General features: G+C 40.4%; 1 protein-coding gene across 1 annotated transcript in view; it reads right to left on the bottom strand.

Annotated features, from left to right (window-relative positions):
• Window positions 1-22,133, bottom strand: part of CACHD1 (cache domain containing 1) — a 119,516-nt gene that overhangs the window by 73,071 nt on the left and 24,312 nt on the right. Inside the window, exon 3 of the mRNA XM_034653618.1 lies at window positions 1,155-1,261. Coding sequence (XP_034509509.1) covers window positions 1,155-1,261 — 107 coding nt within the window. The remainder of the gene's footprint in view (window positions 1-1,154; window positions 1,262-22,133) is intronic.

The raw sequence follows: 22,133 nt of genomic DNA, 5'->3' as shown, positions 1-22,133 counted from the left end.
ATAACAACAACAACAAAACCATCCAATATATATTGTTCTATACAATAAGTAACTGGCATATTTAGGTTGACCATTTAGCCAGCAGCTAGAGTTTAATATTCTTAAGTGACATAAAGCTTATAGTTCTTTCTTTCCAGACTTACTAGATTACCTGCTTTGTGTATACAACTCCCCAAGGATACAATTCTCCCCACAGGCCATGACTGGATGGAGCCCTAAAAGTTAATATGCTGTTCCTCCAGCTTCTCTAGGGTTTTACATGTCTGCAAGAGACCTGGAATTTGGGAAATACAGTTCTTAACGTTTAAGATTGGATCCTTTATCTCTCCAGTAGTAAGGGAACTCTTAGGACCCTTCTGAGCCTCAGATTTTTCCTTGGTACAATCTAAGGATTGAAACTGGTAGGTGATCTCTAAAGGTATTTCCAGCTCTTAAAAGGGGAAGCCTTTAGGTTCCCAGGCCAATCAACCAACGAGTGTATATAACAATACAAATAGGGTGAGAAATATAGACTAGAACCCCCCAATAAGAAAGCAGAGATACTATGTCCCTTTGGAACTCCATAGATCTATATACATATATATATATATGGTATACACACACACACACAATGTGTACTCCACAGAACTATACACACACACACACACACACACACACACACACACACACACACACACACACAGGTATCCTAGTAGTTATTACTTAAGTTTTAATAAAACCGAGAACAAAGTTCAACTTCAATAAATAGCATCTTGGCCTGTTTATTAGTAGAAATGCTCCCTTATTCTTCTTCCCAAAACACCAAAACAAATTAAAAATTACAAATAGGGAATATAAATTCAATACTCGCTACTGCAAAGATAACTGGGTCTCTAAAATAATCTTCGAAATAACAAATGTAAAACTCCTAACAAGTGAGATAATGGATTGAAAAGTCTAGCCAGATGTACACTATATAGTAAATGCTCAATACAGGTCAGCTATTTTCTTTTTCCTTCCCCTCTTTTGAGTGTCAACTCCCCAGAAAAAATATCCAATTTTAAGTATATGATATTCTCTCTTCAAATCTCAAGGGAAAATGTTTAAAGCAATACATTATTCAACTTGAATGTGATGGAATATAGTTCACCTTTATAAACCAAGAGATTACTGACCTGAATTTAAATCTCGTCCTGGATTGAAGGCCCGACTATTAACAGTTGTAGAAAGTCGATCACAACTAATCGTTCTAGATACATTGGTATTAAAGTTCCCATCAAATCTGAAATAGAAGAGAATTAGCAATATTTATTTAGTGGTTATTAAATTAAAAAAAAAACCCAAACTAACAAAATAGTTCATATTGCATATGAGGGCAACTCATAAACAGTAAATTGTGATTTAGATTTTAAATGTTGAAAAAAATCACTTCAGAACAGTATGGGGAAAAAATATCTGTTTCTAGAAGGCTTTAGAAATCAAGTTCAGTTCTAAGGAGATAAAAAAAATAAATAACCATCCTTTGATCCAATTCTCGCTGCAGTGAATTTGAGTCAGGTACTATTGATAAAATCATACAGAAAACAGATTTGACAAAATTCAGACTTAAGCTCTGATGTTATATATGAAACAAGTCTTTAAATTATCTTATCTGAAAACCAGTGACCAAGAACAAAACTGGTGAGTAGTGAAGGAAAAAGAATGTTTGTGGAGTAGGAAATATCTAGACTTGATTCCCTGCTCTGTCACTATTAAACATGAGACCCTCGACAAATTCCAATTTTTCTGAGCCTCAATTTTCTTATCTAAGGAAGAAAATTGGGGGGAAAAAAGATAACAAAGTTCCTCTCATGGTATAGAACACATAGTCTGCACATTCTGTATTGTAATGTAAATAAGGTCAAGTTCTTTTTGATTCCCAATGGTAGTGCAACGCTAGGAGTAGGGGTAGAACAACGCTAGTACTCTGGCTAATTGCTGATAAATAAATGCTAGTATAATCAACAACTCATTTGCTAGAGCAAACAATAATCTGCAAGAAAATAAGAGGAAAATATACCATCTCAATCATATACAGCCCTATGAGTATTTTTTTTCCTACGAGTATTTTTAAGTGAACTTAATCCAGAAGTAACAAAAGCAAAAAATCTTAAATTTCTAAATAATCCATTTAGGATTTCATATACTGATAAGACTTCTGAAATTTCTAGGAGTTCCCCATGAAATTAACTCAATCTGAAATTAGGGTTTTTAAAATTTGTGTTAAAATGCATACCTCAGCTAATAAATGCCATTGATGAAATTCCATTTACCCAGGTAGAGAAGCTATACGATCTAGAAGAAACACTTCTAAAAATCAAGATCCACTTGATTATTCACATGAACTTTGATTATCTGCTGATCACATCTCATAATACATAAGAATTATTACATTGAACTGATTGTATAAGCAAGGGGACTAGATCTTCACATGGTGTGTTGGGTTCCAAAAAGAGAGTTAAGCAGCTTTGTTTGGAATACATATCATCTCAAAGAGGTTACTGAATTTTAAGAGAACTTTAGTTCTGCCTTCAACCCAGGACAGAATTCTATCAACATTGTCAACTGTGCCTCCAAGACACAGTTGCTTCACCAACGTGGTTGCTCTTCCTTGGACCTGCTCCAATTTGTCTAGACAGGAGACTGCTGACTCAAAAGCCACAGATGGAGAGAAAAGAAGAAATTAATACACCAGCAGCTGCCTGTGTGCATGCAGGCAAAGCAACATAATCTCACTCTCCCTCTCTTGTAGCATTTGAACATCTGTGTAGCAAGAGTGGCACTATACAAGGAACTCACCTGCTCTCCTTGCTCTAGACAGCCATGTTAAACCTATTCCCTCACATGCTTTTTAATAAAAGACCATAGAATATTTAGGCTCTGTGGGCTGGTTATACAGTCTCTACCACAACTTCTAAAGCTCTGCCATTGTCGTGCGCAAGCAGCCGAAGAGGATTCGCAAAGAATGAGTGCGGCTGTGTGCCAATAAAACTTAATTTTCAAAAACAGCCAGCGTGCCAGACTTGTTTCACCACCCCTGGCCCAGATCAGGGCCGTCCAAGAGAATTCTCTGAAATGATAAAAATGTATTATTTTTGCATTGTCCGATATGGTAGCTACCTGTGGCTATGGAACATTTGAAACGTAGCTGATGTAACTTAGACACCAAAATTTTAAAAGTGTTTAATTCCAGTGAACATACCGAATTTTCTATTTTATAATTTTATCTTAAATGTAAATCATCGCTGAATAGTGGTTACCATATTGGACAAGTAAAATTCTCTAAGTTTCTCTGGATTATTTATCCAGTCAGCCTTCAGGTCTCTATTCACTTATTACTCTCCCACAAAGTCTTATCCTGATTGTAGATGATTTCTCATTCTGTGTCAAGTGCTTCCACCTTCTCTCAAAGCATGTGCCATAATTTTTAATTTATGGCTCCATTTGAGTATTTTTCATGGGTGGATTCTTATCGTTATATGAATAGACAAGATCTCCTTGAGGGCAGGCACTGCTATGTATATATAACACTCAGCATTGCTCTTGTCAAATCAGGCACTCCTATTCACTGATCTTCTATGAGCATCCATGGTGCCGATGCCTACCCCTGTTCTGGGCCCCCCAGAACTCTGGAAGTCCAAGCAGAAGAGGATCATAACTCAGATGTAATGGTCCTCAGATGTAATTCCTGAAAGTCTAGCATATCAGAATCGCCTGGGATGCATTTGGAATGCAGATTCCTAGGATCTACCCTAGAAGAGTCCGATTTAATGAGTCTGAGGGAAGGCCCAGGAATCTGACTTTGGCAGGCTCTCCAGAAAGGAGAAACCCACCAATCCTGCCATGTAGATTCCTTTAGAAATAAAGCAGTAGATTGGTTTTCTGTGTAAACATAGGTACTTCAAAGTATGCCTCAAAAACAGTATGCCTCAAAGACAGAAGGTCTTCCAATTTGAATCAAGATAACAGAACTTGCGGGTATGCCTGCAACTCACATCTGCTCTGTGCTGTACAAATTTAAACCCCTTCTATTTTTTTTAAGGTTTTATTATTTATCTCTACACCCAACGTGGGGCTCGAACTCATGACCCTGAGATCAAGAGTGACAAGGTCTTTTGACGGTGCCAGCCAGGCTTCCCACAAACCCCTTTAAGCCCTACCCACTTCACAGCTGAGAAAAGTGACACCATGAAGAAAGGCTTGAACCCATCACCCAACTCCCTGTCCAAGGATGAGCCACACACCACACTGCTTACTTTAAGTGACACATAATGAAGAACTTGCTGAAAGGGGCAACTCAGGAATTATTGACGATTTCTCCCAGGAGAAGTATAAGTTTGGTAAGAACCCCTGTCTCCTTGGATGGAGTCTCCAGGGCCAGGACCTAGGCTATCGGCCCACCCCTTGTGAAGTCTACAGCCCTGTGCTAAACTCAAATAGAGTCCCCAGGTCTTTGTGAAATGAAAGGTTGTTCCCGGGGAGCACAGCAAGAAAACTATTTTTATAGGTTGCTTTCCTTTCTGTACTGAAAAGATCGTCTTGGAGAGCATTAACAAAAACGTTTTTGTAACGATAAAACACGGATGGGACTCGTTAACAAAAGTGCTCGGTAAACATCTGTGAGTCATAAAAAGGTTTCACAATGTAGTATTTGTCACCAATAATTTACCCAACCTTTTTTTCCCACTATCTCCCAACCTATAGTTCTAACCAGATCAGTCTATCAACTGTTCGAGCGCAACTATGATGTTCTCCAGTGTCTACTGCACTCAACAAAGCCCAGCTTTTCTTCTCCTTCTCCCTGAACTTCTGTAAGTTCCTGCCCATGATGAGCCTCTCCTCCTCCAACCTGACTAGTGCCATTCGGTGTCTTAATTCCATGCCCGTGTCTCATTTTCTTAAAAATTTACTTTGAGAGAGAGAGAGAGAGAGAGAGAGAGAGAGAGAGCGAGCACATGCACCCATGAGAGAGGGAGAGAATCCCACGCAGGCTCCACGCCCAGCAAGGAACCCAACACAGGGCTTGATCCTACAACCCCAAGATCATGACCTGAGCCGAAATCAAGGTCAGAAACTCAATTGACTGAGCCACCCAGGTGCCCCTTATTTTTTACATTGTTTTGTAATCAGGCTTACCACAGTGTCATCATAGTTGATGTCTGGTTTTAGAATTCCATTTATAGTAACAAAATACCAGTCAACAAAAATTTAATATAAATATAATGAGGGGCGCCTGGGTGGCTCTGTCTTTGCTTCAGGTGATGATCCCAGGGTCCTGGGATCGAGCCCCATGCTGGGCTCCCTGCTCAGTGGGGGGCCTGCTTCTCCTTCCCCCGCCACTCTCCCTGCTTGTGCACACACTCTGTCAAATAAATAAAATCTTAAAAAAAATAATGAGCAAATTATCTTACTTTTTTCACCTTTTGTATATACTAAATAAGGATGTGTCAAGTGAGAGATGAGACGCAAAAGATTTCGGTATAGATGCTTCCTGTGTAAACCCTGCCACACAGAAACTGAACTCCCAATTCTTTCATAAAGCCTTTCATGTATTTGAGAAGTCTTAGTTCCCCCAATGGGACTGTAAGTCACTTGAGGATTTATATTTCTCTCCCAGGTGTAGCACACTGGCAATGTGTAGCAACCCATAAATTCTTATTGGTGACTAAGGAATGAGGAAGGGCAAAGAGCTACGTCACTGGAAAGCTCTGGGTGTTATATCCAGTCATATTCACGCAACATCTATGATGAACAATGCACTACCAGCACGGCAGAACAGGATTAGGTCACGGTCAGGAGTGAGAGGTAAATGGATCTGGATGCAGTTTGGGTTTAAATTACATTTTGCTGTGTAACTCCCGCACATAACTTAGGATTTCTAAGCCTCGGTTTTTCTCATCCATAAAATGGTGATAATAGTACCTATTTCATAAGGTTAAGAATCAAGTCAGAAAATGGCTCTTAAGAGCCTGGTACACAGTAAGCATTTAATAAATAGTAGGAACCAGTACTGGATGTATTAGTAACAGTTACCAGCTACTAAGTACTCATCACATGTTCCAAGTACTTTTCATGGATGAACTCATCTGATCTTCACAAAGCCTGAGAAAAGAACTAATATTATCATCACCTGAATGCCTGGAAACTGAGGCACAGAAATGTTAAATCAAGAAGCCCAAGGTTGATAGCTGGAAAGCAAACAGAACCAAGATGTGAACATATATTTCAGCTCTCGTTCATAATGAATATACTACCATGTATCCCAATAAATCAACAAATTATCATTAAACATTATCTAAAATAGCTGAAGTAGAATTCAATTTTCTCCGAGGAAAAGAGTACTCTGAAAGATTGTAGGGCATAGGGGAAATCCTTGCTTTTCACTTAATAGAAAATGACATTAGCTGGGGTGCCTGGGTGGCTCAGGTCATGATCTTAGGGTCCTGGGATGGAGCCCCGTGTTGGGTCCCTGCTCAGTGGGGAGTCTGCTTCTTCCTTTGCCTCCCTCCTCACTTGCTTGCACACACACTCTCTCTCAACCCCAAATAAACATCTTTAAAAAAAAAAAGAAGAAGGAGAAGAAAGAAAGAAAATGACAGCAGTTAAACATGAGGCTTCACAATGCATAGCTACAGAGGAAGAGCTCCATGGACAAAGGGAAGTATGTGGAGGAAGATGATCTTAAAGGCAGGTATTCTTTATTAATGGTTGATAACTTAGATGTTCACCACTGGCATAGCTGTGGAATTGGCCAATAAGAGAATTACTTTTCATTACTTCATTCTAGAAAAGCCTCAAGATCCCCTCCCATTCAGTGCTGAAATCTGAGGGGCTTTGGGGAACCGGCCGACAGGAGCGTATGCACGTACATTCTCTGCACAGATAGGAGATACATCAGACCGCTGCCAGCTCATGCCAGCTTTCTCCTTTTCCTGGTACCAAAGTTCTCTGCTCAAAGACCCTGGCATTCTGATAATCTGAGAACCTGGAACAAACGGCTTATATACAACAAAGATAACAGAAATAAGACAATACCAAGAAAGAAAAAACTGCACCAAATTCTGAAAATTCTCGCATAGGGCAATGAACGTAGGGTGCAGAACAACATGATGGACAATGGCCACAGCTTAGGTTTTACTGGAATGATGGGCAAGGTCTAATACTGAAACACAACCCAGGAAAGCCCCAACTGATGTGGTGCAAACACACAGGCTTCCAGAGATCAAACTTGATCCAAAAATAAAATGTTCACTTCTGAAGGAATCCAGAGGACAAGCCTGATGTTTTAGCATGAGATACCCACCTTCCAGGAGAACCTTAGCCAGAGGGCAATCTGACCTCGGTCTTGTTAGCTCAAGGACATGGGGGTTCTCAAAGTTTACTACTGAATGATAAACAGATTGTTACCTTATTTCAAAATCTGATTTAATTCTTGCTCCGAGTAATATGGGTGCGGTGAATGACGGTGGCTTTAAGTTAATTTACTCCTAACAAGCCCCCACACTCAGAGAACTGTCACCCACGCTCCTTCCTCCTGCTAGACGGCATTCTTTAAGCGGTTAACAGTCTCACAATAATCTCAGTGGTCTCGAGCTCCTTCACATGTGCTGAACCTCAGCCGCGGGCAGCATGTACTCCCCTGCGGGGTTAACACGAAATGCCTACAAATAAACCTCACTCTGCTTCTGTCCCTGCCTACGCCACTGACACGCCAGTCAGGTAAGGAAGCAGGTGCCAACAGGGGGCTTAGAGATACAGGAGAACAGTGCGTCCCGAGCTAGTGAGCCAGCTAGGAGATGTAATCACAAGGACAAAAACCCTGTGATTATCACTCCACCCTCCACTCACCCACACTCACTAATGTCGCTTCTCTTTTGGACTCCAGATTCCTTGCTTAGCTGTCCTCGTTATGCGAGCCACCTCCAAGCCCCAGGGAAACGGCTGCCTTGCCTAAGATGGGAATGTATTATATGTGTGTGCGCCTCTTTTAAATACTGTTTATAAAAAGAAACCTACTATTCACCCTGATGTGGGCACTCAGAGAAAAGGAAAGTTCATGGTTATAATACTTTATAAAAACATGTCAGGAGCTCTTAGGGGTTACCTAAAAGATTTTTTCATTGAGAAGTATATCAGCTGCCAGTCACATTTATGTAATTCCAGATTTATGGAAAAGGTCAAGCACTGGTAAAATCAAACTGTCACATAAAATGAGCAGGGCAATTCAACTTATCTTTATATAGGTGCTTTAAAAAAAAAAGGAATTATAAGAAGAAAACGATCCTATCTAAATCTCCTATAGACCCTCACTCTAAAAAAAGGAGATATTGGATTATGACTGCTTTTGGTACTTATTTTCATAAGATAAAACCAGTGCCTGAAATTCAGTTTCAAATAACTCTATCTTTCCTACGCCCGTAGTTTGGAAAAAAACAAAAAAAAACAAAAAAAAACTTCCTTCTGGATTTACTTTCATGAACAACTGATCGAAACTGCATCCCGAGGGAGAAAACAGAACTGTGACTCCCACTTTGATCTCTTCCCCATGGAGAAATTCACTCCCTGCCTGGCTTGCAAGATGTTCATTTGATTGACGTTTGCTCTGATGTGCAAACTGCTTTGAACTTCAGACATTTAATTCCCATCAGGCTGCAGTCATTTTTATTCTCCTTCAACAGGATTTACAAGCAGGAGATCAGCAAATGTAGAAGATAAAATAAATTTGCAGAAGCTTTGAATCTTACATCAAAACAGTGTTCAAGTGAGTTCCAATTGGATTTCATTCAGCCGCGATTCACAGTGTAAATCAACTTTTCAGTGGAGTCCCAGTTTAGAAAGAAAAAGACATAAAGGAGAGAGACACATACACCAGTTGGGGTTTACTTCCTGAATCTCTTTTTTTGGTCTTTGTTTAAATTTCCTAGGGAAGGTGATTTGCCAGGTAAATCACTCAGAACCCTGGGTTTTCCTCAACATTTCCAGTGAAGCCTGCCCAATTTATCACTTAACACACAAAAACCACACCCACAGTGTGGATTCCCAGGGTGATGGTGAAATGTGGTATTGTTTGTGGACACATTTTTAAGGCAATAATTTAAAAAGCAAATCCCTGAGGATCTCTCAGAAGAGCAAGGCTTACACTGCTAGTGGAGTCCATTAACAATGCCACTACGATGACAGCTAATGGGATAGGGGAATATTTTTTATTTGTTTGCTTGTTCTTAATCACTGCTAAAAAGCCAAGACAGGTGCAAAAGATTAAAAAACATCCCACTATTTCTTCTGGAAACAGAATCTGGTATTAGATCAGAAGCTGGTGTAGAACAAATGCAGGGAGAGTCCGCTGAAGCTTACAACACAAGGCTAGACCTTGCTGCTAGGGCTGCTGAACTACCAAGTTCCATTTTAGGAAGAGCACACATCTTTCTCGGAAGCACAGAAAGCAAAATAACCTTGACCGGTAGCTGTAGGAGCCTTTCAAAGAAGGCCTGGACACTGAGGAATGCTCACCTCTAGCAGACCCCCCGGTCCTAGGAACAGCCTAACAGGGTCTGGTCTACTAGAATAGGGAGGGATCACTTCACCTCTAACCAACCAGGTTCCTGCTCATTCTTTCTGGGAAGTGTCTGCTCTCCAAATATTTGAGCAACACCAGTTGAAAAGAATTAAACAAGAACCCCCTTATCTTCCACTTAACCACCCGTGAGAACAAAGTTAAACAAAGAGAGAGCGAAGATAAAAATCAAACATCTGCACTGGCAAATATTTAAACTCTACGAATGGCAGAGGAAAGGGGTAAGAGTAGAATCACTTCAAAAAGGAACTATCACATTTATAAAGTAAATGATACTTGAACACCCCCCACACTGCGTTTACTTATTCAAACACCTAAATTAATGGGCAAACTGAAAAGCTGTCAAATAACGTGTAATCACGTTTGGAGAAATGGTTTTTCCTTCCATCTCTGCAGAGATTGGAGAGATAAGTCACATTCTTTTTGTTCTTATCAGTATGAAGGATTAAACCTTCAGGTTTCAGCAACTCAGCTACAGCAGAAACAGGGCCAGTGTCAAACGCCCTTGGAAGGCAAGGCTTTCAGAGCAATAAAGCCTCTCTATTAAAGTCTAAGTATCCTACAAACCAGTGCTATCTCCTTTTCAACATTTTCCCACCCCACAGATCACGGAGAGGAGACCCTTGTGTGATCTCGTGTCTCATGGGGTCGATTCAAAGTGGCAGTATTATTTACTTTGCGCTCTCATGGAAGCTTGGAAAACTGCACAGGTGACATCTAGGGGGATTGGAAGTGGATGCATGACCACGTTAAGCATTTATCCTTCTCCTCCTCATCACCAGGTTGTGGCAGGGGTGCATGAAGAAGAAAGAAGGGTACCTGGAAAAAGGAAAGAACACAAGCAGGTGGACAGAGGCCTGGTGGGAGCTGACCCGCAGCACATGTCCATCCTGCCACCTGACCTCTAAGAAGGGTTTAACGTACCGTAGTTATTTATTTATATACTTTTCTCCCTTGCTAAGAAGACACAAAGAGAGATCCTTTCCTGAGTGTATCCCCAGGGCCTGCGGCCTGGAGTCGGCTGTGAAGAGTTAAGACTTTTAGTCAATAAATGAGGTGAATGAATAAACGCATGAAACTTAAGAGGGTGGAGACTTCCCGGGACTAGAGACCGGAAATTCGTGTGGTCTCTTCCTTCGTAAATGGCTGACAACTGTGAGTGGCAGGACACAGACATCAGACAGAAGCACTAGGAACCTCAGACGCAGCAGATGACCTTGCAAATGAACTGGTTCGATCTCTGAGGCATAGATGCAGCGGAGAGGCAAGAGGCCTGTCCAAATCTCCCTGGGCTGTAAAAGAAACATGAAATGTAAGATGTGGAATGGTCAGGGCTGGGTCCTCAAAAACCATTATTGACACGTTATTACAAAGTTAATAAAGCTTTGCGTGTCCATCAGCATACTAGGCAAGTGGAACCCCCAGAAAGAGATTATAGACAGAATGGTTTTGAAATCTTGGCATTCTTTGAAAACACTTTGATATTATTTGCACAATAAACATACAAAAAGCTCAAGCAAAGCTTCTGGTTCTCTGACTATAGGGTCTCTCTTTTTTTTTTTTATTAAAGATTTTATTTATTTATTTGACAGAGACAGCCAGCTAGAGGGAACACAAGCAGGGGGAGTGGGAGAGGATGAAGCAGGCTCCTAGTGGAGGAGCCTGATGTGGGGCTCGATCCGAGAATGCTGGGATCACGCCCTGAGCCGAAGGCAGACGCTTAACGACTGCGCCACCCAGGCGCCCCATATTGGGTCTATTTCTTAAAGCTTGTATAGTCTACCAGCTTATTTCTCTTACAGACTAGTTTTTGTTTTTGTTTTTTTTTAAAGAAGAAAAAAAAGAAAAGACAATCATAGGATCAGCTCTCCCTAAAATCTGCAAAAGGCCACTGGTGAAATTCAGAATTCTAAGCAGAGTGACAGGTCTCCCTTCCTTGAGTAAGGGGCACACGAGAGTAGGACTGTCAGCTGACCCAAATGCAGATGTGCTTTCTGCTGTGAGGGTGTCTATCAGGGTGTTTATCTGTAGTCCTTAAGGTACAGATATCTATCTACTACCTACACACACACACACACACACACACACACACACACACACGCAAACACATGCACAGAAAGGACACAGATTACACCAGGAGCATGGTTTTAAGACTGAGTAACAAACTAACCCGACTATGGGAGGTTTATATTCAGCCAACTCAGAAATTTTAGAAGGTCATACAACACCTCAAGTGAAATTCTAAGAAGGAATACAATGTTCAGCATTTCAATTGGCAGATAAGCCATTCCAATTTTACCACAGGTCAAAATATTTTGTCATTGAAAAAAAAAAAAAAAAGATTTGAAATCAGGTATCCCAGATGACAAATCCTACTCCCTGAGCCTGGAAACAACCTCTCTGGGCCTACTTCGCCATGGGCAAAATGGAAAGGGGGGGAGGGGAGGAGACAGTACCTACCCCACCACAGTTGTTGAGAGGATCATTAGAATAATCTAGGTAAAATAACATTTACAGAAGTAAAGCCTAAGAAAGTATTCTATTGAAGTGTAAACATAGGTAACTTTTACAGAAGTTAAATAATGTAACTTAGTTGGCCTACTGAAATGTGAAGCATTCTGTAAAATCTTTGCTGAATTTTGAGCTCTACTGAAGTCCTTCTGGCACTAATATCTATAAAGACTGGATCTGTAACATTTTACCTGCCTGCAGGTAATAATTTTTAAAAGAACTAGAGATGAAAGTTTGAGATAAGGGAGAATAACTTGAAAGGCTAAGATCTGCCATATAGCACTTTGAGGGCAAAACCACAAAACACACCTTCTTGAGGAAAGAACAGGACCTGCAATAAAATTAAACTCCGTTGTCAAGGACCAAGCTTGTCACATTAGTTGACCTTGTGACATGGAAAGAACAAAAGAGCAAGAGTCATAAGTGCAAAAGCACCTGGCTAAGTCACAATGTTCTATTTTTCATAAAAAACATAAGAGCAGAATGATTCTTATTATAAGAAGATGTATACAGGGTTAAACACTTTGCATCATTTTTTCATGTGCACTACCTTAAAATAGGATGGGGCCAAATAGGAGTTGCCCACATGTAGGTCAGCATTATGTCTAGAAACATCATTTTAAACAAAACTTAACTATACATTAGCATAACATTAAAGCTATACATTTCAACTTGGCCCTCTTTCCTGAACTGCCATGCATATAACATTGTTATGTGTGTGTATGTGGTGGGGGGAGGTGGGGATTGTGGGATGAAAATAAAATGATGCTACAGGCATCATTGGCACCTCAACTTGCCAAACACCTCCCCAGGAAGATCTGTGTGAACTTGAAATCAAAATCAGCATGTTCATACTGAATTCATCTTCCTCTTAAAAAGTCTTTTTTTGCTAGGGTGCCTGGCTGGCCTAGCTGGGAGAACATGTTACACTCTTGATCTCATCGTGAGTTTAAGCTCCACATTGGGCATAGAGCCTCCTTTAAACAAAAAATCATTTATTTGTACCTTTTAGTTATTATATTTCTATCCTCTGAGATGCTCAATTTAAAATTTATAACCATCTTTTAAAATCTTCCTCCCTACCCAATCTCCAACGAAATCTAGTTGGCAGATTTTATATACTCCCTCTCTAGTGGCTATGTACATTCTATGTAACCCACCACCGCCCAGGACATCCTTTACTCTCCTGCAGTCCTTCCTTGAGGTGCCATTCCTTTTCTCCTGGATGACTAGGATGGCCCGATTTGACAAGCAACTTCCTCTCTACCACAACTACCGCAACTCTTTCTTTGCCAGCTAGTTAATTTGCCCAAATCTCAGACTGACCACAGCCTTTGTTTTAAAATCCACTGGTTACAGAGAACCATGTGTCCAGTTGACCAAAGATTTTGAGCCCTGCACAGTACATCTCTATCCACCACTGCACACTCAAGGCTGTATGATGCTTGCTCGTTTCCATCTGAAGCATCCTTCCCTAGATCTACCTGTAGGGGTTCCGCTGTTCAAGGGCCTAGCTATCACTTCTCCAAGACTGAGTGCTCAGAGGCCTCTGTTCATAATCACTTTTTCTTCTAAAGGAGACTTTGGATTTTTCATGGCACTTGACACAGTCCGCTTAGCTTACTCTAATGTCCTATGAGCTCCTGAAAGTACAGACTGCTTTATACATATTTGTCTATCAGACAGTATCTAGTACAATGTCTTGCACATTAACTGCCCTGAACAGGATCCAGACAAGTGGAGTTGAAAATGATATACATAGGTATTTGGAAATTTCATGTTTTTAAATTTACCCTGCATATAATCACTAATATTATATAATAATTATTCATATCCATTATTACTATATTAATGATTAATTCTGATAATGGAGATAATTAAGTCAAGATCAACCTACATTTCCTATCAGAGCTTCTAACAATGGAATAATACTCAGAAGAAAACAACTATCATAAATGGGCATAAAGGTACTTGAATTCCCACCCAGAAGTGAAGTAGCTCAATAATTCTATTACCATCATCACTCTCGGCACTCAAAAACTAAAGGCAAAATCAGGTTTGCTACTTACTATGCACTAACTCCTTCAGTAGATATGTAATGGGGACCTGTTCATGTCCCTAAATTCAAATGTAAGAAGGATGAGAGTGAACATATAGTACAAATAGGACTTAGAACCTGACATCAACCAGTCTCACAGGTACTCAGAATCAACCTCAGCCACCTTTGGCTCCTCCCTCTTCTAACTCCCAAGATAGTGGGTGCCCATAGCCAAGTTCATGCCCCACTTGTTCTTTGCCTACTTAACTGCAATCAGACTAGGTCCTCCAGTTGTTACGTGGTTGATGGGTAAAAATCCCCTTAAAGGGGATCTTCATTTCATTCCTTTTCTCAAAAATCTTTAATTCTCTCATTCAACCAACCATTATTTATTGAATGCCTACTGTGTATCAGACAGTAAAGATAAGGAAGCACAAGAAGAACTGTCCTTGGCTTCATTTACAGTCTCTAAAGTCTTCTGAATAAAGTTCAAATCTTCAGTCCAGCATTTGAGGCTCTCTATTTTCTGAAATTAACCAACTTCTCAGATGCCCCTTCCATCATTTGCTCCAGAAACAATACACTCTTCAGTGCTCTTGGCCATTTCTAGCCATGGGATTTTCTTCATATGGACTTTTCTCTCCTGGAAAGTTCTTCTTCTATATTCCTATACGTTCAAATCCCTTTCTTACTTCAGTACTCAGCTGAAATGCTTCTTCCATAAACCGTTCCACAAATGTTTATTTTTTTAAATGATTTAATGAATGAATAATTTAATCTCTGTAGGCCTTGCTACATAATACCATCTTTTTCCCCCAGGTAGCTCTCAAAAAGATGAAGACAAATACTCCCATAAAATCTAGAATTAACAAATTTGGGCAGTAGAAAAATTTGCCTATAATGGCAAATGGCTCCAGTTAAAAACAAACATTCTAAGAAGGCTGGGGGAAATTAACCTTGAGAGCTGGGTCTCTGGAGTATAGTTCAAACTGCTCCTTTTACAGCTGAGGAAACTGTGGACTAAAAAGGTCAAGTGAACTTTCTAAGATCACATGGCAAATTGGCAGAGCAAAGGCCCATTTAGTCTTAGTACTATACTGCAATGATATAACCTGCATCACAACAGAACTTGAATGGAAAGGAAAACTGTCTTCACTGCTTAAGATATTTCTTTTCCATCAGGGATAAGACTGAGAGGATTTTAAAAATTAAAAATTAGAGAAGCTTGCCTCCTTTTAAAAATGAAAGAAGGCTCATGTCTGAGTTCAGCTTTAAAAAAAAAAAAAAAAAAAAAAGGCAAACACAAACTTTGACCTAAAGCTAGTAAGTCCCCAAAGAATCCTAGGGATCCTAGTTTTGGAATCCGAACATTATGGGTCAGCATGTTAGCCATCAAAATTAAAAACAACTCTCTAACTTATTTCTGGCTCCCATGGTGTCAGCAATACTTGAACTTAATATATGAACATAGAAATCTGCATATATAAATCATACCACAAGATATACAACCAATTTACATGAAAAAAGACTTTTAAAAAATATTTTTTAATCTATCCATTTTTTAGAGAGAGAGAGAACACAAGCAGGGGGAGGAGAAGCAGGCTCGATCCCAGGACCCTGAGATCATGACCTGAGCCAAAGGCAGATGCTTAACTGACTGAGCCACCCAGGCACTCCTACATGGAAAGACTTATGCAGCTGCCTGCATTCCTATCCAGGCAGCTATTAACATGAACATTAACTTCTTAAGAGAAACAGTCTAGTAGAACACAGCATAAAGTTTGAAGAGTGATCATCTGGCATCCTCCAATCTAAATGTGAATGCTAATAAAAATTTAACTTCAATGGTAGGTTTTGCCACCCAATTTTCTATCCTTTCTCTAAGAGTGTGTGATGGTAAATTTAATGTGTTAATTTGGCTGGGCCAGGGCACCCAGATATTTGGTCAATCATTATTCTGGATATTTCTGTGAAGGGACTTTTTGGGATAACAGTGGACTTGTGGGTCCAATTGGCTGAAGGCCCTAATAGAATAAAGACGGACCTCCCCAAGCAAGAAAGAATTCTGTCAGCAGATTGGAACGGCAACTCTTCCTGGGCCTCCAGACTTCTGGGCTATCCTACAGACTTTTTATTTGCTTCTGCATAATCATGTGAGCCAATTCCTTAAAATAAATCTATCTTCCTCTCCCTCTTTTTCACATATGTCCCCTCTATTGGTTCTGTTACTCTAGAGAACCCTAAGACAGGATTATAACAGTGGCTATTCATGAAAAACACCATCAGGAGCCTGCGTTCTTGCATCAGGACCTATATGCTGGTTGCTTTGTCCATAGCACAATACCCCCAAATAAGTTCTGTGGCAAGGCTTAACTCTTGAAATCATATTGTTCTAGTGGGTGGCAGCCAGGGATGCATTAAGTTTGCGTTCTCAGAAAATGAGATGAGTGTTCCCTGCCTTCTCTGGTGACTATATCAATCTCAGTGGATGCTCCGTCTCAAAGAACTCCTTGAAAAATAGCAGGAATCTAATCTGACAACGTTTCCCAGAGTTTCTTCTCTTTTTGGAATCAGTGAAGCTTTTAAAGTCTTCCCTGATGGGTAGGAGAGAATTCTCTAAAGAGCTCAAGTCTAACTGCAGATGGCAGGCTTCTGAGGGGCTTGAAAACAATTGCTTACTGACTCTAACCACCAGAGTATCACTTTGCTCATCTCAAACCTGGCCTAGATGCCTTAAATTCCCACCACAATTAACCAATTCACAAGCATTAACTGAGTGAAGAAAACAGTACTGAACCCCACACAGAGACACACACAAAAATAAAAATCTAAGTTCATTTCCTCAGTATTTCCTTCTTAGTTTACCTTCACATTGTTCCCTTCTTCTAAAAACAACAAGAAAAAACCCCAAAAAACCCCATAGGAATAAAAAAAAAAAAAAACCCGTAAGAATAAAAAAAAAAAAAATAAGAATGCCACCAGGCAGAACACCTACAGAAGAAATTGGGAAAGGGAGGAAAGAAATGGATTAAGAGACATGGAAGATAAAATTACTGATTGGTTTATATAAAAGCCAAGGGTTAGTGGGTCCTGCTGAGTAAACAGTAGGTTCAGAGGTGCTCAACAGAACCCCATCTCTGTGGCAAGCCAGGTTTCAGGGACAGATATTCTAAATGTTATGCATAAAGGAGCTATATTCTTTAAACTTGACATTTTCTTAAGTCAAATTTATTAGTATTATACAGTCCTTTTAGACCAGGAGTTTCAAACTCACAGGTTAGTGTGGGCCAAGCAGGTGATAAAGTCAGGGGAATGGGTTGGGTGTAATCCACAGGGACTAGCAGGAACTGTGTGAAAGGGAGAATATGGGCCCTGTGCTCAAAGGGGAGTCATGCAAGCTGATTGCTGCCCAGTGGGAATGTGGGCACACTATTGCCAGATCTTCTGACTTCGGAGAAGACCGAAATTTGGATTTTTAAAAGGCGTAATCTCCCCAAATTTAGATGTTGGCAACAAATTTTATTTATTTATTTATTTATTTATTTATTTATTTATTTTTAAAAAGATTTTATTTATTTATTCAACAGAGATAGAGACAGCCAGCGAGAGAGGACACAAGCAGGGGGAGTGGGAGAGGAAGAAGCAGGCTCACAGCGGAGGAGCCTGACGTGGGGCTCGATCCCGTAATGCCGGGATCACGACCTGAGCCGAAGGCAGACGCTTAACCGCTGTGCCACCCAGGCGCCCCAGGCAACAAATTTTAAATCTTATAAATTTAAAAACCTTTAAAATATCCTGTGGGGCCAAGATAAACACATCTGTTGACCGGATACAGTCCCCGAACGTAATTCTGTGTTTGTGTGTCTGTGCCCTCGTCACGGGTGAGCCCGCTCTTTTGTGCGCCCTTGTCAGTGACCCAACATAACACAAGGGCAGCTGTTCATTAAGTATGTAAATGAACTCGTTGTCAAAATTGTTATTTTAAATGATACCACTGAAAATGAGTTTGTCTTAGATTAAGCCATAATCTAATTTTTTTCCACTTTAGAGGAGGTTAATGCTTCTGATCATTCCTTCAGCAAACACTGACAAAGAACCTAATCTCCATGCAGGGTCTTCCACAAAATAATTAACTTGTAGGACTCCTGAGTAGTAAAGAGTTGAGTGGTCTGAGAAGGAAAGTATCTAAATCATCTGAAAAATCAATTTTCTGCTGCTTTGCAGGTTCTCTCTGTTGTCATCATAGTATAAACCTTCAGAATCCCTAATAGGACATTTTAAAGCCCTTCTCTCTTCAGAACTGGGCATTTTATTAAAATAAACATTATCAAGCCTTTGTGAGAAAAGTAAATGTATTATAAATCAGTAACAATGAAATTCTAGGCTTGAAACAAAAACTGAATATTAGCCATTAGTTAAAATTAGTTGTAAAGATATTGCCCTAGTACTAACTCATCTATGATGTCTTTGGAGAAGCAGCCAGGTCAATGGGCCACAGGCAGGCAGCTAAAATGTTAGTACCAAACAGCCTGAGCACCACTGGGCCAGGGCTAGGTGTCAAAACATGCTTACAGAGCCCAGATGCTTAAGAATGGACAAGATCCAGATCTAAGACTGGGGTCCCTTATCTCAAGTTAATTGCTTATATTTCTTATAACAGCAGTATTAAGACATTTGCATGTGGCCAGATACACGCCACAGGTGCCAAGAGCCTGCTTTACAGAACTGTAAAATCTCACAATTTGGAAGGACTTTAGCAATGCCCTTGAGAACATTTTTCATGACCTTTAATTATTACCCTATCACCTTCATGATTTTGGTCACATTCACGTAATATTCTCATTTAAGTGAATTCACTTTTTAAGCATATTTATCACCATAAGAGAAAAAAGTGTATCTCTTGACCTAGAGGATAATATCCATACTTACCAAATAAAGAAGTTACAGCCTAAAAACATCTCCCTACAGTGACCCTGTGAGGTATGTATTATCCTTATTCCCAGCTCACTGATGAGGAGACTGAGGCTCAGAATTAAGTGACTCCCCAAGGTCAACTTATGAGTGAAAGAGGCTGGATTCAAAACCAAATCTGCCTACCGTTTAGAAAAAAAAAAAAAAAAAGTTCTTAGCTATGTCCTCAAAGTGCTTCCCAAGACTGGGAGTTCTTCCTTTCTGCACTTAACTCCAGCATGAACTCCCTGAGATTGAAAATGTAGACCTTTTTGGAGGGGACGAATATACACTGAGAATGTGTTCAGTAAGATACCAAAACAGAAGGTGTTCAGAAAAGCGCTGTATAAGGGACTGGAATAAAGGCAGCAAAGGATTCCTATCCAGGCTCACCCCAAAAACTTATTAACTCTTCCCATTTTTGATTCTTCATTAAGGTGGAGAGAGGGGCGCTTGGGTGGCTCAGTTGTTTAAGCATCTGGCTTCAACTCAGGTCATGATGCCAAGGTCCTGGGATTGAGCCCTGCATCAGGCTCCTTGCTTAATGGGGAGTCTGCTTCTCCCTCTCCAGCTCCCCCTGCTTGTGCTCTTCCTCCAATAAATAAATAATTTTTTTTTTTTTAAGTGAGAGTGAGTCTCATAATTTTAGAAAGTGTTTGTGTCCAGCCAATTGCTAGAAAAGCATCAGCTCGGAGTCACTCTAAAAGCTCCTAAACACGAATCCCTGGGTAAGTGAGCTCATTCAGAACCAGGAAGACTCTCAGAGAAGGGTAGTCATCTCCGCCACTCCCTGCTGTGAAGTTTTTATTAGTTATCTCCTTAATATGCCACCAGAGGGAACCTGTTTTTTACTCATCTATAAATCTTCTGATTACCCAGCTTCATTTCCAAACTGCCCTGGTTTTACAAGCTTCACCCCAAATGGAGCTGGTTCTGTCAATGACTCCCAGTTAGGAGATAGACTGCATTGCATGCCTCTCTCCAGAATCCCCATGCAACATTCACTGCCAATCTCTGAAGGTGGGAAGGGCCTCCTACTGACCTGCTTACTCAACATGTATCCTCCTGGGACAACAGAAGTCCCCTGGATGGTAAACTGAACTAACTGAGAAATTCCTGAAGGGCAGACACTACACTTCATGTTTTATTGTATTCACCAAAAGGCAGACCACTGAATTTTGCCAGATATCTACATGGCCTGCATCTCAGACCTCAACTCTTACCTCAGCATATTTAAATGGAAACCACAGTCTTTACCCCAAAACATTTTTTACCCCAAAACATTTTTTAAAAGATTTTATTTATTTTGACAGAGAGAGGGAACACAAGCAGGAGGAGTGGGAGAGGAAGAAGCAGGCTCCCAGCAGAGCAGGGAGCCCGACGTGGGGCTCGATCCCAGAACCCTGTGATCACGCCCTGAGCCGAAGGCAGACGCTTAATGACTGAGCCACCCAGGAGCCCCTACCCCAAAACATTTTGATGGAAGTCCTCCCAAACTTTTAATGTGCGCATGTATGCATGGCCATTTTCACAAGTCAGCAAATATTCTTTTACCATCTCATGACTACATCTTACCATCTCATGTTTGTGGATGCGATACAATCCCCTTGACTAATCAATCCCCTATTATTAGAAGTTTAAGGTATTGACAATATTTTCTATTCTAAATGGCACCACCATGACTTTCTTTACAAACTTCTCTTTCTAAACATGTCTTATTATTTTCTTGTGATATTCCCCCAAATGAGATCAAATAACATGCATACTTCTCAAGTTCACAAAATCTTTTGTGATGTCATCCACCTGATACATTTCTCTGCTTTGAGGAACCACAGAACCTTTCTGTGTCATATTTTGTGCTATTAATTATGTTCAGTATTTGCCCTCCACCCCCAAAGTTTTAATTTGTTGAGAGTAGACATCCCCTTACTCAATTCAGATTCTGACAAGTAGTAATTAAATACAATCGCCAGGTGCTGGGGTAAAAACGGATGAGGTGTAATCCCTGCCCAGAACAGCAGGGGAGGCAGAGGCACCACCAACAACCCATGACACATTAAGTTCTACACTGTAACAGAGGTGTTTGAAACTTACTATGGGAACAGAGATGAGGGGGCAAGTGAATCCCTCCAGGGGCAAAGGGAAATAAGGAGAGAGAGAGAGAGATAAAAAAGAGGTATTAGGAAGCTATGGAGAGAGGAAAATGGTTGAGTTACTTCTTGAAACATTAACAGAAATTCACAAGGTGGACCAGCAATAGGATGAAGACATACAGGATAGATTTCCAAGTAGAGACCAGTCAATTCGAGCTTGTTGTTTCGACTAGAGCAACAGTTCCACTTAGGAATTTATGAAAACCTCCTATCTTTTGAGGCAGGGTTTTTCACCATCTGCACTACTGACATTGTGAACCAGAGAATTCTTTGTTTGGGGGGGGTCTGCCCTGTGCATTCCAGGACGCGGAATAGCATCCCTGCCCTCTCCTCACTAGATGCCAGTAACAACTGTTACCCACCTTCCAACTGTGACAACTGAAAATATTTCCAGACATTGCCAAACATCCAAAGGGAAGGGGGACAAGGTGAGGGGTGGAAATCACTCCCCAGTCGAGAACCACTGTTGTAAGCGTAATTCTAGCTTTAAGGATTTCTCTCTTACTGTATATTAGTTCTTCTCCTTGTCTTGAAAATGACTTTTTCTTTGGTTCAAAACGCAACTGGGCCCTCATTCTCTTTTTAGATGAGATAAGTTGTCAAAAATATTCAATTACTGATGCCCCAACTACAAAAAAGGGACATCTTCTTTGATTACGCCTGAGGAAAAATGAGATGTTCACTATGATATGGAAGTGTGTGTGTGTGTGTGTGTGTGTGTGTGTGTGTGTATTAGGGTTAACATTTGTCCGGAAAATCATGAAGTATTTTTCACATTTGGTTTCACTGAATGCTCACAACACTCTGTGAAGTATTCATCATCGTTTCCATTCTAGAGATGAAGACAGAGTGGCTAAGACATCAAATATCCAAGACCATCTGAGTGTTA

The sequence above is a fragment of the Ailuropoda melanoleuca genome, chromosome 2 (assembly GCF_002007445.2).
Source record: "Ailuropoda melanoleuca isolate Jingjing chromosome 2, ASM200744v2, whole genome shotgun sequence".
Taxonomy (NCBI): Eukaryota; Metazoa; Chordata; class Mammalia; order Carnivora; family Ursidae; genus Ailuropoda; species Ailuropoda melanoleuca.
Note: the sequence above shows the minus strand (reverse complement) of the source record. Positions and strands in the feature narration are given on the sequence as shown.